Source organism: Meles meles, chromosome 5 (genome assembly GCF_922984935.1).
Source record: "Meles meles chromosome 5, mMelMel3.1 paternal haplotype, whole genome shotgun sequence".
NCBI classification, from domain to species: Eukaryota; Metazoa; Chordata; class Mammalia; order Carnivora; family Mustelidae; genus Meles; species Meles meles.
Window position 1 is genome coordinate 21,474,485 of NC_060070.1, and position 13,854 is coordinate 21,488,338.

The 13,854-nt window shown below is 43.8% G+C and overlaps 2 protein-coding genes across 3 annotated transcripts in view; one reads left to right on the plus strand and one right to left on the minus strand.

The window, feature by feature from the left end:
- Positions 1 to 13,854, plus strand: part of TRAF3IP2 (TRAF3 interacting protein 2) — a 42,089-nt gene that overhangs the window by 16,235 nt on the left and 12,000 nt on the right. For both annotated transcript variants that reach the window (XM_046005098.1, XM_046005099.1), the window contains 2 exons: positions 8,647 to 8,815; positions 11,901 to 12,079. In XM_046005098.1, the coding sequence (XP_045861054.1) occupies positions 8,647 to 8,815; positions 11,901 to 12,079 (348 nt within the window). The remainder of the gene's footprint in view (positions 1 to 8,646; positions 8,816 to 11,900; positions 12,080 to 13,854) is intronic.
- The window catches only part of LOC123941676, a 91,006-nt gene continuing 89,248 nt past the window's right edge, over positions 12,097 to 13,854 (minus strand). Inside the window, exon 2 of the mRNA XM_046005104.1 lies at positions 12,097 to 12,472. Within this exon, the coding sequence (XP_045861060.1) occupies positions 12,441 to 12,472 (32 nt within the window). The 3' untranslated portion in view covers positions 12,097 to 12,440. The remainder of the gene's footprint in view (positions 12,473 to 13,854) is intronic.

Sequence of the window (13,854 nt, forward strand, 5' to 3'; positions counted from 1 at the left end):
AATAAATGCTGTACAAGAAGTAGTTCAAATGGCCAGACCAAAGAGTCTGACCAAAGGCCTGATGCCTAGCTTTATTTCATTTTATCTTATTTTATTTTTAGATATTTATTTATTTGACAGAGACACAGCGAGAGAGGGAACACAAGCGGGGGCGCGGGAGAGGGAGAAGCAGGCTTCCTACTGAGCAGGGAGCCCGATGCAAGGCTTGATCCCAGGACCCTGGGATCATGACCTGAGCCGAAGGCAGATGCTTAATGACTGAGCCACCCAGGCGCCCCTGATGCCTAGCTTTAAAATAAATTCTAAAAATAACCAAAAATGTTGTAAGTGATTGCAGTTTTTTGTATTTGTACATGTACACCTTGTATAAAGCTTCCTAAAGTGAATGGAGCAACAGAGTAATTCCTAATTTAAAAAAAAAAAAAAGGGGGAGAGAAATTTTTGTCCTGCTGTACAAAAACTTACATTTTGGAGGGGGAGGTAGACACGAGGAGTCCGTGAGCAGATACCATGCTGACATGAGGTGTTCTGACAGAGCACAAGGGGGAAGGAAAGCCTGAAGGAGGCATTGATCTGGGCCGGTTTCCAGAAGGACCTTTGAGCTAAGTGGTAGAGGAACTTAGATGTTGGGAAGCAAAACGTAGGAACGATTGTGAGGTTAAGAGTGAGGCCAGGAGCTGTGGAAGCAGCAGGGCTCGGGGAGAAAGAGCCCCTGAGGCCCAAAACTGGGACCTTGAGTTTTGGAGGCTGGGAAGTCACTGGCTGGGCTTGTGGACACCACTGCCTGCTCTAAGTGCCTGGTGATAGGATGGGTGTGGCGGGCGGCAGAGTTCCGTCGGTAAGTCTGAATCACTGAGGGTTGAACCTTGCCAGCGTTGGGGTTGCATTTATTTCTCAATGATCTCCAGGTTAAAAGGGAATAATTCTGTGAGGTTAAAACCATCAACTACTTTTTTTTTTTTTTACGATTTTGTTTATTTATTTGACAGATCACAAGTAGGCAGAGAGAGAGAGAGAGGGAAGCAGACTCCCTGCGGGGCTCAATCCCAGGACCCTGAGATCATGACCTGAGCTGAAGGCAGAGGCTTTAACCCACTGAGCCACCCAGGCACCCCGATCAACTACTTTTTTAACATTCTACTCTCTGCGCTGAAAGATAAATTTTCTAATCATAACAGCAATATACGTTTGCTCGCAAAATTGAAATATGCCTAAAAGTCCCATTCATGTTTCTATCTCCTAAATATCATTCCTTTTTGGGGTTTCGACTTATAAAATATGTATATGTGTAGCATATATATTTAATATAAAATTAAAATAATTCCCAGTGACATTCGGTGTACTTCTTCCAGAATCATTTAAAAATGCTAGGGACGCCTGGGTGGCTCAGTTGGTTAAGCCACTGCCTTCGGCTCAGATCATGATCCTGGGGTCCTGGGATCGAGTCCCGCATCGGGCTCCTTGCTTGGCAGGGAGCCTGCTTCCTCCTCTTCTCTCTCTGCCTGCTTCCTCCTCTTCTCTCTGCCTGCCTCTCTGCCTGCTTGTGTGTACTCTCTGTCTCTGACAAGTAAATAAAAAAAAAAATGCTGCATGGTGTTTTCTTTCTTTTTTTTTTTAACATTTTATTTATTTATTTGACAGAGATGACAAGTAGGCAGAGAGGCAGGCGGGGTGGGGGCGGAAGCAGGATCCCTGCTGAGCAGAGAGCCTGATGTGGGGGCTCGATCCCAGGACCCTGGGATCATGACCTGAGCTGAAAGCAGAGGTTGTAACCCACTGAGCCACCCAGGCGCCCCTGCATGGTGTTTTCTCAGATGGCTCTACCAAATTGTTTTTAAGTTCCTCTCTGTTATTGGACAATGTAAAGAGTTTCCATTTTCTGATCCAATAAGAAATTGGAGGATAAACATCATGTATATAAGTTGTTATCTGCATTTTTTTTCTTAAATTTTTTTTTATCTGCATTTCTGATGCATTCCTTAGATTAATGTGTAGAAGTCTGAATACTTTGTAAGGGCTTTGTGATCCTAAGTCCCAGGCAGTTTGCCTTTATCTGCTATCAGGAGAAAGCCTCATTGTGATAGACAAAGAAAGCATTAACTCAGTATGATTTGAGGATTCCAGAAAGATCTTCCCACTTGCAAGTATTTTTTTGTGTTGAAGACTGAAATGACACCACAAGCAGTCCAGTCTCAGAAGCAGAGCAAATTGCCCCCTCTGGGCAGACTCTTTTAAAATGCAAACACCCCTGACTGGGGACTCTTAGTCTCTAATACCTGCTGATGAAATTCTCTCATCAGCTGTCCTGCCCTCCCTCCCTCCACTATTTCCTTCCACTGCAGCAGGGAGAAGGCCACTGTGGGTCCTGGGAGGGAGGAGGGGTGTTGAAAGGCAGAGGAGAGAATTGGGGCAGGAGAAGGGGATAATTCACAGAAGAAACACAAACAATAAGCATTTGAAGTCAAGCTTCATGTTACTAAATATAAGAAAAATGTATATATGCAAATTTTTTTAAGCTGCCCTTTTCCTAATTAGTTGTGCAGAAAGAAAAAAAAACCCTCCTCTGACATCCATTGTTGTGGGATTAGGGGGTTATGGGGAAATGAACGTTCCCACCGGCTCTTGGCAGAAGTGGCAATTGGTACAACCTTCTGGAAGGCATCTCACTATTTACCAAAATTTTAAATGTGCTTCCTTGGCCCATCAGTCGTACTTGTAGGATCTATCCCATAGAAACACTAAACAAGCCTATAAAAACACGTGAACAAGGATGTTTAGTAAACCATCATCATAGTAAAGTCCAAAGGAAAGCAACTCAAATGCTGCTCATAAGGGGACCGATAAGTAAGTTGTGGTTTATTTATACAGTGGACTGCTAGGCCACTGTTACACAGAATAAAATACACATTTTGACATAAAAAAGATTAGGCGGATAAGCAAGGTGCGGTGCTGATTCCATATGTGTTAGTTTTGAAAAGCTAAATGTGTTTTAAAACCATGCATTGAAAAGTCTGGAAGGATTGCCTTAACTGTTGCCGGTGATCGAGGCGTCAGGGGTGGTGGGGGCAGGGAATTCAGAAGAAACAGAGAGACTTTTCCTTCTACCTTTATATACTTAAATTTTTTACAGCAAACAGGTATTATTTTTATATTAAAAATAAGTCAATGTCAAAGAAAGAAGAGCATGGGGAAATGAGAGCATAGGGCAGCCTCATTCCCCATGCCTCTCTTTACCCTGGCTCTGCCTCCCAAAAGCATCCAGTCACTGGTTGAGTCAGGGTTGGGCTGGCTTTGTCCGGGAAGCCCAGGGCTGAAGTGTTTCCTCGGGACACCACAAGCTGGGAAGCTTGATGAGGCCTCTGGCTCCAATGGCTCCCAGGAAGGTCACCCTGAAGATTAAATGAGATAATATATTGAAGGTGCTGGGAATGGAAGCCCTCCCCAGCTAGCAGTTCTTAGTTATTATTGTTATTCCTTACGTGGATCCTGTAGAGCGCCCCTCCCCTTCCAGATCCCTCTGGCTGGCACAGATTTTAAGCATTCAAAGCAGGTGTACGAATGCTTAGTTTCCTGTCAGGACTATAACTGCACTTAATTGCCAACAAAACCACTTCAAAAGAGCTGTTCACCTAAGGGATGCTTGGAAACCATGGCTACGTGGTTCTCCTTGGCTTTCCAAGAGCGTTACTTCCTCATCTGTTAATGAAAATATAAATAAATAATGATAGCCATGCAAATGGCATACCTTCGTCTTTGCAAGTTAAAGGAGACATAGTTACTGGTCACCCCTTTTATGTAAAAAAAAAAAAGTTCAAACCTAGCGAAAATGAGTAGAGAGTAAGTAGAAGTCAAATAAGCCGGTGTTTTCTCCCCTACCCCCGACCAGTCCCCCAGAGAAGCTGGCCCCCTACTGTCCCAGGATCCTTCCACTGAAGGTCACCAGAATGGCTGGTTGCAGTTGGCTGTGCAATCCAATAAAACCCATGATGCAAATCACTTAAAAAAAAAAAAAAAAAAAAGAATATAATGAAATCTAAAGAGCCTTTGTTTTACTATCAAAATGTTTGCTTTCTCTACCAAGAAGACTGAATAACATATAGTTGTGGGCATATGCCTACTGTTGCTCAAAGGAACCAGAAACAGTGATCATTTGTATGCTGGAGTGCCTGCACAGTTAAAAGTAAGGGGAAAAAAAATAACCCAGATGGAAAATATGATAAAGAAAGGAGCTGCCTTTCAGGAACCCCAGCTGCTTACAGCTGTGGGTGTTCCGGTAACAGTTTATGTTGGCCATTTTGTTTCCTGGCCAAGCTGATGGCGTTACATCATCATGCTTTTTGACAACTTGAAAATCAGATTTTATTTTCTCTCTCATACTCTTGTAATACCATGCTTAATAAGGAAGAAAAATGTTGAATGTTTTGACTGATAAATTGGAAAACCTCGTTTAGGATTTGGTTTACAGATTCCAAGTGGTGAAAGGCTAGTAACATGAAGACTGTGTATACCCAGGCCAAGAGGATCCTAAGATTGATAAATAACACCCGGTTCTGGGCACCCATTTACGAGTGTGCAAGATTTGTATCTTTGTTCTGTGATTAACCCTGTCTCAGAATTGAGGAGTTCCAGTGCTTACAAATCACTTGTCTGTCCCACCATCCACCGCCTTCTATCCTCCAACCCCTGCTGAATAAATTATCTTGACAGGATTTTAGGCACCGAGGACAAGTCAGTAAGGGAGACACTTTTGGGCAGTAATTCTTAAGTCTACCAAGTAGGTGGCTGCTGACTTGCACGCCTCCCCTTCTCACATACTAACAAGTGTGGGTTTGTGTTTCAAAACAGACACCCACAGACAAAACAGATTTTTCTCTATTTTTGAGCCACTCAGAGAAACTGTATCCTATTTATCTGTGTTCACTGCGTGGCTAGCAATAAAGGTTCAACAAATATTTGTTGAATGAATAAAAAGAAGTTCTTTCTGTTCCCTGCCTCCTGGGGAGAGGAGTAATCCCTAATCGTGAGTACAGCCTTTGTGACAGCAAGCCTTGGAAAGGCCATCTTTAATGGTCTTGTGCAAGAGGGCAGGAGAGGAAAGGAGGGACTCGATGGGACTTAGCACCAGAACTCACCCATTCGTTAATCAATTCATTCAACAAATGTTTCCCCAGTCCTGTGCTAGGCACCAGGTGTACAGCTATAAAACACACGTGGTCTTGTCTTCATGGAGTTCACGGTCTCCTAAACAGCCAGCTAGGAGGAGAAATCAACAAACGAAACAAGTTCTAAGTGCCCTGCAGGAAGAAACTGGGTGTTGGACATTAGTAGGATGGTGAGAGGAGACCTCTTTAAGAGGACACATTTGAGCTGAAATCTGAAGGAGAAGAAAGTGCAGGAAGCAAGGAGCTTGGTGTAGTGAAGGCACCAAAAGCGAGCCAGCAGGGCTGAAGCGAGATGAGCTACGCCACAAGGTAAAGGATGCAAGGACCAGGGTAGGGAACTGGATTTTATCCTAAGTTAAGCTTCTTTAGGAAAACAGAAAATTGAACTCTGTAATCCCCAATAAGGAACTTAGAACAGTATCTGGCATGTGGCAAGGGTTGAATAAATGTTAGCCACAATTCTCTATAGAGGAGCCCAACTAAAGGAGCAAAGTTTGGTCAACATCGTGGAACAGAATGATTAAAACGTGAACAATGAAAAGATACTCCTTTACCTGATAAACATTCTTAAGGAGCCATTTCTCCACACAACCAAATTTCACTCACAAAAGGGAAAGCTTATTTTTGATTGATCCTCTGGAGTTCGATATATCTCTTTGTTTTAACCAATCAAAGCATGGCACCGAGGACTCCGTTGTAAAAATTGGGAAGGTGGATCCTTTTCATCTGTTCACGTAAACCACTGTAAGTTTTTACTGCAGGTGACCGTTTCAGAAATGAAAGTTACAGCTAATCAAACCTTAGCCCACATGCCTTAGTGATTTTAATGACACGATTTGTTGCTATGAGACAAAAACATGTTGTGCGGGGAAATAATCTGTTAGAAATCATATGACCTTGACTCAAAGGCTTTTGATTAAGAGCACTAACATCCGCTCTCTGGAAAAGAAACAAACCCTATCATTAGAGCCTGGTATCCCTTTTAAAGCAAGTAAAACCTTATTAGCCACTTATTAATGGATCGGGGAAGCAAAAATGGCTGCAAACATGGAAAACTTTCAAGGCCACTGGCAAAGGTTCCTCTCTTTTACCTCGTCTTTCTCCTTCCTACTTGCGGAGGGAGACAAGACCCAAGTGGGCTGCAGCTAAGTAGCAAGTCTCGTGGCTTCTCTTTCTCTGTGTGCGGGAGGTTGGCTTTGAAAGCATGCAGTCTCCATTCGTTCGCGTGTTAAGCATCCCTGTGTGCAGGCTCTGTGCTTGGAGACATGGCAGCCAACGGATGCAGTCTCTGCTTTCACAGACGTTAGATGCCGGTAGGGAAGGCAGACGAAAAGTTGACAAGTAAGAGTCATGCTTACTCATGTTTTGAGTAAGAAGTTGGTCTGTAAAGATAAGAAGTGTGAGAGCACACTAGGCAGAGAGGACGGCCATCTCATGGTCCCGGAGGTAGAGACAAGCTTGGGGTGTTCAAGAAGAAAGATGACCAGGGTAGCTGGGGCTTGATGAGCTTGGGAGAGCATACGAGGGGCTAAGGTCAAGGGCAGAGATGCAGTCATGCAGGGAGGATTTTAAGCGCAGGGGGAGATCTCCGGAGGGGTGTAGTTGTAGCTGGTTTTATAAATGGTCCACTCACACAAGACTCATCTGAAAGCAGGGTTGGCCCCTGCCTGGGGACCTAATGGCCATGACACTTCCCCCCCTTTCTAGGGAAAAGGAACAGCAGTGGCAACTGCTCTGTTGCCCTGAATTTCCACCTGGCCATCGGACCCCTTGGAATATGTTTGACCTGCCCCAGAATGGCTGTAAGAGCAAAGTCTTTGGGGTATATCTTATGTCGTCCCGTGTCCCCACTCGCAGGCGTGCTCTCCAAGTCCCGGTCTCCTTTATCAGCCAGGGAGCTGAGATAGATCCAGGAGCATCTCTCCATCCCGCCTCCCCTTCTTTAAGCCCCCCAACATCAAAACCAGCCCTAAGCAATTTCAGGAAGGCATCAGGGGCTGGGCCAGGAGACAGCCTGTGTTGGAGAGGGGACAGGAAGGACCTGGCTGGTGTCCTGTGTCAAAGCAGACAATAGATTGAACCCAGGGAACCTGACCATGCTTGAGAGACTGGCTTGGCCACATTTCCAGTGTCAACCAGCCAAGTTGCCTGAGTCAGACAGTGGAGACCTGGAGACAGTGAACATGCACATTATTTGTTTTCTGTCTATACTTGAGGCTATCGTTCCCCTGAACGTTCCCTTGAAAATGTCCATGGCTGCTGACTGCCAAACCAAGAACAAAATTCCCAGCCACAGTCTCACCAGCCCCCCACCGCCCTGCGTTCTGGTTCTGACCTACCTTGTCTGTGGCTTGCTTGCTTACTTGCTAGTTTTATTTCGCTTTACCATCCTACCTTCACAGCAAGCAAACAGCATTATTATTATCATCAGAAAAAGAATAAAGGCCAATCAGTGTTTTGAAAAACAAGGTTCCTTCTTCTTGTGACCAGCTCTGCCTCCTGGATCATCCTTCTTGGGCAGAGGCGGTGGCGCATGGATCACAAGGAGGTACTCGTGGCCTATGTTGCACGGTTATCCACTGCGTTCTCTCCAACCCCTCCGTAGGCTAGACCCATCCCTAAGGCGCATCCCCACACTCACTGCTTAGATGTCCTCCTTGAGCCCCTTGGGGCCTGGGCAGGTCCCTCGGGGGCTTCCTCTCTCACCCAGCCTGGTTTCCCTACCTCCCTCCTCTGGCCTTCAATTCTCGTCTTTCACCTGGTCAGGCAGGCCGCCCCTCTTCCCTGGGGACCCTTCTGCTTCTGGGCTTGGCTGGGACCCACTTTCTCTTAGATTACACATGTACACAAGTCCCCACCCGTCCTCGCTCTACTCCCGGGCTGGCCCTTTCCCAAGTGCCGCGGCCCCTAGTGCATGTAGGCTTTAACAAGAACAAAACCGAGAAAGTTGGGAGGTGTTGCCAACCGGTTAGCTGCTTCCCAGAGGTACGAGCCAAGTTTCCCTCATTCATTTACTTCTTCCTAAGGGAATGGTATATGTGTGTGAGAGCGAGTGTGTGTGGTGTCCCCTTGGGGGAAGGAAAAAAGAGAGTATCAATTCTGTATCTATCATGGAGATAATTTCTCCTAGCCTTGGGTTCTAGAAACTTGGAAAATTATGATCGGAATGCTGTTGTGAGAGTTTCTCGTGGTTGGATTATCCTAAGTATCTTTTTAAAATAGAGGCCTGTGTGGAGCTCTGCGCTTTCCAATTAGAACACCGAACTCGTGATTTCACAGATGTTTTTATTTAGGAAAAAAATGACTCAATTTCATGAAAACGATCAAGTAAATAATAGTGCAGAAATATGGCAAACATTACAGAGGTGATAACTGATATCTGGAACCCACGATATGGAGAAAAAAAAGTGGCCCCGAGCTTCTGCTTTCCCACAAAGGTGCTAGAGTCTTTCTGCCCTGTTCACTTTGCTGTCTTCCCCTACAGGTGGCCACGACCATCCCCGAGCAGCCTACCACCAAGTGGTCCAGCCCATCCCTGGAGCCAGTGTGAGGGGCCCGAGGCCTGTGCAGAAGGTCGTCCTGAACTACCCCAGCCCCTGGGACCAAGACCAGAGGCCCGCACAAAGAGACCACTCCTCCCCGGGGCTCCCGAGGTATCACTATGACAGGGTCAACTTTCAGACATTTTTTTAGTGACGATTGAGAACGATGCCAGTGGGACCAAGATGTATCAAAACTCTCCGTTGGTGTGCCACCCAGGCTAGTGACCGAGGCCCACAGAGGAACAGACTCTTTGAGTCAGAAGGAAATGGCGGCTCGTGGACAGGAATCTCTCCACCAGACCCATTCAAGCCACTGGTGACTTGTCAAAATTCTCTTGAAGGAAAGGCCCTTAAGATGCCAAGTGACACCCCCTCCTTTTACTCTCGAGTCACCTGGTCTTTTAGCTCAGAAATAGATTTTTATTTTTACTGGGTCTGACTTTCGCCATTAGGAAATTCTTGCTCATATCCCTAGTTTCTACGCCTGTTTAAATCCATGTCTTACTTTGAAATTTTAAATTCAGTTAGCTCTCAGTAGCAGTTTTAAAAAGCCCGTTGTTTTCTTTTGTAACATAAGCACCCACACATATGGAGGGCCATTATTATGTCTTTCCCATACTTCTTTCAGAAAACCATTTCTGGTTTTGCTTGACCAGACCAGCTGTCTAACCTTCAGTCGTGTCTCCCCCTCATTGTTCTCCTTTGACCTTTCTTCACATTTTCCTCATCTCTTAATTTACAGATTTAAAATACAGAGGAAGAACTCCTAGAAATGGAACTTATTAATTTAAGAAAAAAATTGAAGAGTAGATGAAATGTTTGTTCTTGCCCAAGCAGAATTTTTATATACCACTCAAAGGAAAATTATATTCTTTTTTGAGACTAGAATGAGATACAAAGAGAGATACAAAGATCCTTTTAAAGCAGATTTTTCAGAAATGCGGAAGTGGGTAATTAGCCCAGAAAGTTTATTAAAAGAAGAAAAGCCCATTCTATTTACAATGGCAGATAAGGCACATGCCTGCTTTCCCCTCTCCTGAAAAACCCATACATTCTCAGATTTTCTTTACTGACAGAGCCCCTATTTTTTAAGAATAAAATTACACAGAGTTTGGGGTACCTGGCTGGCCCCATCAGAGAATCATGTGACTCTTGATTTTAGGGTTGTGACTTCAAGCCCCATGTTGGGTGTAGAGTTTACTGAAATAAATAAATAAACTTTAAAAAATGGCACGGAGTTTAAATAACGAAATCAAGACAATGTGATTTTACAACCAGAAAAGTACTCTTGCATAAGAAATATCTACAAGTCCAAGAAAACAAACACAACTTAAGCATCCTTATGAAACACGTCCACTGGCATTGGATAGGGGAGGCAATAGTAATTTCTTAAATAAACATTTATTTCAAAATATTTTTAGATTTACAGAAGAATTGAGAAGTTAGTACAGAGGAATTGCTTTTGTAACATCAATTTAAGCCTGCTGTGGTCTCCTTGGATTTATTTTATCATTTTAGGATAATGAAAAATAAGTTTTGATAATGAAGCTAGTCCTCAGTGATAAATTTGAAAGTGAAACTTGACATAGAAACTTAACAATATCATTAATATCCATGATATTGTTTTTACATGGACATTTTTAACATTACCAAAGCTTTAACTTTTTTTTTAATCTAATGAGCAATTGCCTTCTATTACAACCAAGCAACTTTCAGTATAAAGGAATTTAATGCAAAAAGGATGTGGACCTGGGCCCCCGTTAGATGAGGGCATATTTTATAAGGATTTTTTTTTTCTATGTATTAGCAAAATCTAAAATAAAAACAATTTCCTCAAACATTGACACTTCAGAAATATAGTATACATGAGATTCTGTGTAATTTTATTTTAAATCCCGTTGCATAAGACTTTCAAAATTTTTTATTACTCTTTTGGGTAAAAATATAAGTGTATGCAATAACCTATAAAAACTGGGCAGATACACATCGATTTTGAAATCAAAGCAGTTTTGAAAATTTAGAATAGAAAACCATCTCAAACCTACAACAAATAACAAACATCCACGTTCCCACTCCCTAGATTTTTTTTTTAAATGTTAACAAAGAGCCACACATCCTTCAGAGGTTTTGTTTTTTTTTTTTTAAGGAAATAAAACATTACAGACACAGTTTTAGTCTCCCTGTCAGGAACCCAGGAAAAACTCTAGTTATTTGTAGCAGAAGGGACTTAACACAGGGGAGTGGGTGCTTCTAGAATTGTTGGCCATTGGAGGAGCAAGTTTTAGGTCAGGGTTCCAAGAAAGATCCCAGAGTAGCATCACAGAACAGGACGCCAAAGAAGCTGCTTCCTCCGTCCCAGGGAGAGAGGCAGAAAATGAGAAAGTCACCAGAGAACTCTCTGTTGGAGGCCACGCTGCCATAGTACAATCCAGAATCAGGAAGCCACAGCTACTGCAACAACTGGATTCATTCTGTTCCTGCTGGATCTGCACTGACCCAAAATGGATGCCTACGCCCTTAACTTGACAAGGGAGGCTGGTAATAGGACATGGGGATGCCTCCTGACGAGCTCGGCACCTCACAGCAGCACTTTGCAACAGAACCCGCAGAAGTGGCCGAAGCATGGCTTCCGTTTCCTTCGGCTTTCCCAATCTCCCATAAGTGCACCTGTCAACCAGAAAAATAATAAAGACACCATATAACGATGTGGTAGAAACTACTCTAAGGGGTCTTCAAAATCAGACTTCTCATCTATATATTAGCAACAACATAAAAACTTGAGGCCTACAAGGCCTTTCCTACCTTCTGATACACGATTAAATGTTACCTATCATGAGTTAAGAGTCCTGTCTTTTTATCTGAATGCCTCTAACACCAACCTTGTATATCACCCATTATACTACTTTCTTTTATTGGTGACCATGTCTGCCTTGTACATACCACTTATCTTCCCAATTAGACAGTCCTTGAATGGAGAAATCGAATTAAGTTCCCTCTCTCGAAACTTCACACGGGTTCTTCCATGTGGCTGCCTGCCAATCCCTTATTGACTCAGATTCAATGAAGCAACCCTCACTTAGGAAAGAAATGGAGGCAGAGGAGAGAGCTAGCTCACTGGCATCTCAAAGACTTTCTGTTCCTCGGGGTTGGCCATTGTGAAAAACGAAAATTTTACTATAAACGTATTCTTTTCCAGGGACCAACTGTATAACCAGCCACCTCATCGAGCCGGGGTTCCTGAGGAGTCTTTGGAGTGTCCTGCAGAACTGAGACCACTGGCTCCCCAGGCTCCATCCCCAGCTGCTGTCCCTAGACCCCTTAGTAACCTTCCAGCCAGAGGAACTCTGAAAACAAGCAATTTGCCGGAAGAGTTACGTAAGTTGTTTGCAGTGTTGTTTTTTTCTTCTTTTTGCCAGGTCTTATACTTTCAGAATACGTGAGGATTATTCACCCATAATCTTGGGTGTTTCTCATATACACAGTGAAATAAATTTTACTTCTTTACTCTTGGCTAAAAAGAGTAACCCGCATTTTGTAGGAATGTTTTTAGTGACCCTGAGACCACCAGCAATACTCACAAAATGCTTACCGTGAGATTTTCTTAAACATATACTCCAATGACAAGTAACCCGAACACTTCTCTCTTCTAAATGATGCCCTTGAGTGGACTTGCCCCTGGGTAAATTGATTGGATGTCCATGTGGTATTGGCCGGGGACCTAGCGTTTCGCCATAAATTAGCAGCAGCCATCAAGAACGAGGTCATTTCCTGTAGGAATGAGCAATCTTGTTTGGAAAAAGCGGTCTCACATTCTCCATACTGCTTTACAACCAAACGCAAACTAAGCCTTTTATTTAAAGAAACATTCGACTAAGTGTCAGGTGATGATTCTTTTTCCATATTTTGCAGCCAGAACCAGAAATGTTGAACTATCACCAAAATGTTCTCATATTAAGGTCAGTCAGGAGAGTAAGTTCCAGGAATCTTATGAAAACAGCCACTACTTGTGAAATTGTTATATTCTGTTGTGCTTGCTAGAGAAGCTCAGGTAATTTTGAGAAGCCCTTTGCAAATCTGGGTGCCTCTTTGAAACAAACCTGGAAATCAAGCCTTTTGCATTTGCTAACTCCCATCTGGGGAATCTGTGCTCTAGTCATTTAGGACTCCTCAAGATTTCTGTGGCAAGGATCCACTGTTGTTTATCATTCAAAAAATTGGTTTAATCTGCTTAAAGATCTCACACATTTTATTTTATTTATTTTTTTTTAAGATTTTATTTATTTATCTGACAGACAGAGATCACAAGTAGGCAGAGAGGCAGACAGAGAGAGAGAGAGGGAAGCAGGCTCTCCGCTGAGCAGAGAGCCCGATGCGGGGCTCAATTCCAGGACCCTGAGACCATGACCCGAGCCAAAGGCAGAGGCTTTAACCCACTGAGCCACCCAGATGCCCCAAGATCTCACACATTTTAATTCTGAGTATTTCTGGAGAATGGATGCTGCATCGGCCAGCACCCTGATGTCAGTCTATAGACCATATTTATCTTACTATAGTCTATAAAGGAGTCCTAAAATTCTTACGTAGGAGTTGGTTGAATATTGGGTGTTAAGGATAGGTTGAGTGCTATCAACAGGACTGCTTAAATGAGTCAATGTGACCGCTGTCCACACTTCTGTTTGAGAGATCTGTTCCAAAACAGCAGAGTCCAACCACAGATGAATACATACACATTTACATTTTCTCTCTAGCCTTCCTTTCTTCTCCACGCTGCCCCAGAGACTTCCTGAGATCGAGCCTGTCCATTGCAGACTAAAAGCCAACACTCAGAGATTATTAATCTCTCCCATCACCATGCTAACCAGATAATTTCCCACAAGATTTTAGCCCGAGAAAACAGTGGTTTGCATCCTGACTGGGTCAGGCTTGTGGGCATAGTGCCCTCTGTGGCTCCAGCTGACCGAGGGAGGAAGAAGGGGGTCAGTGACGCTGGGTGCCCCGAGGTGGCATCTCGGTCCTTCAGGCCGCTGAAGGTCCTACTAACATTTCTGCTTCCGTGTACCCCAACAGCCTGGCCTTTCTCCCACCAGTGGCCTTTCTCCCTCCCATAAGGGGCAGGAGGGCATAAGGAACCACTTCCTCCCTCTCCCCTA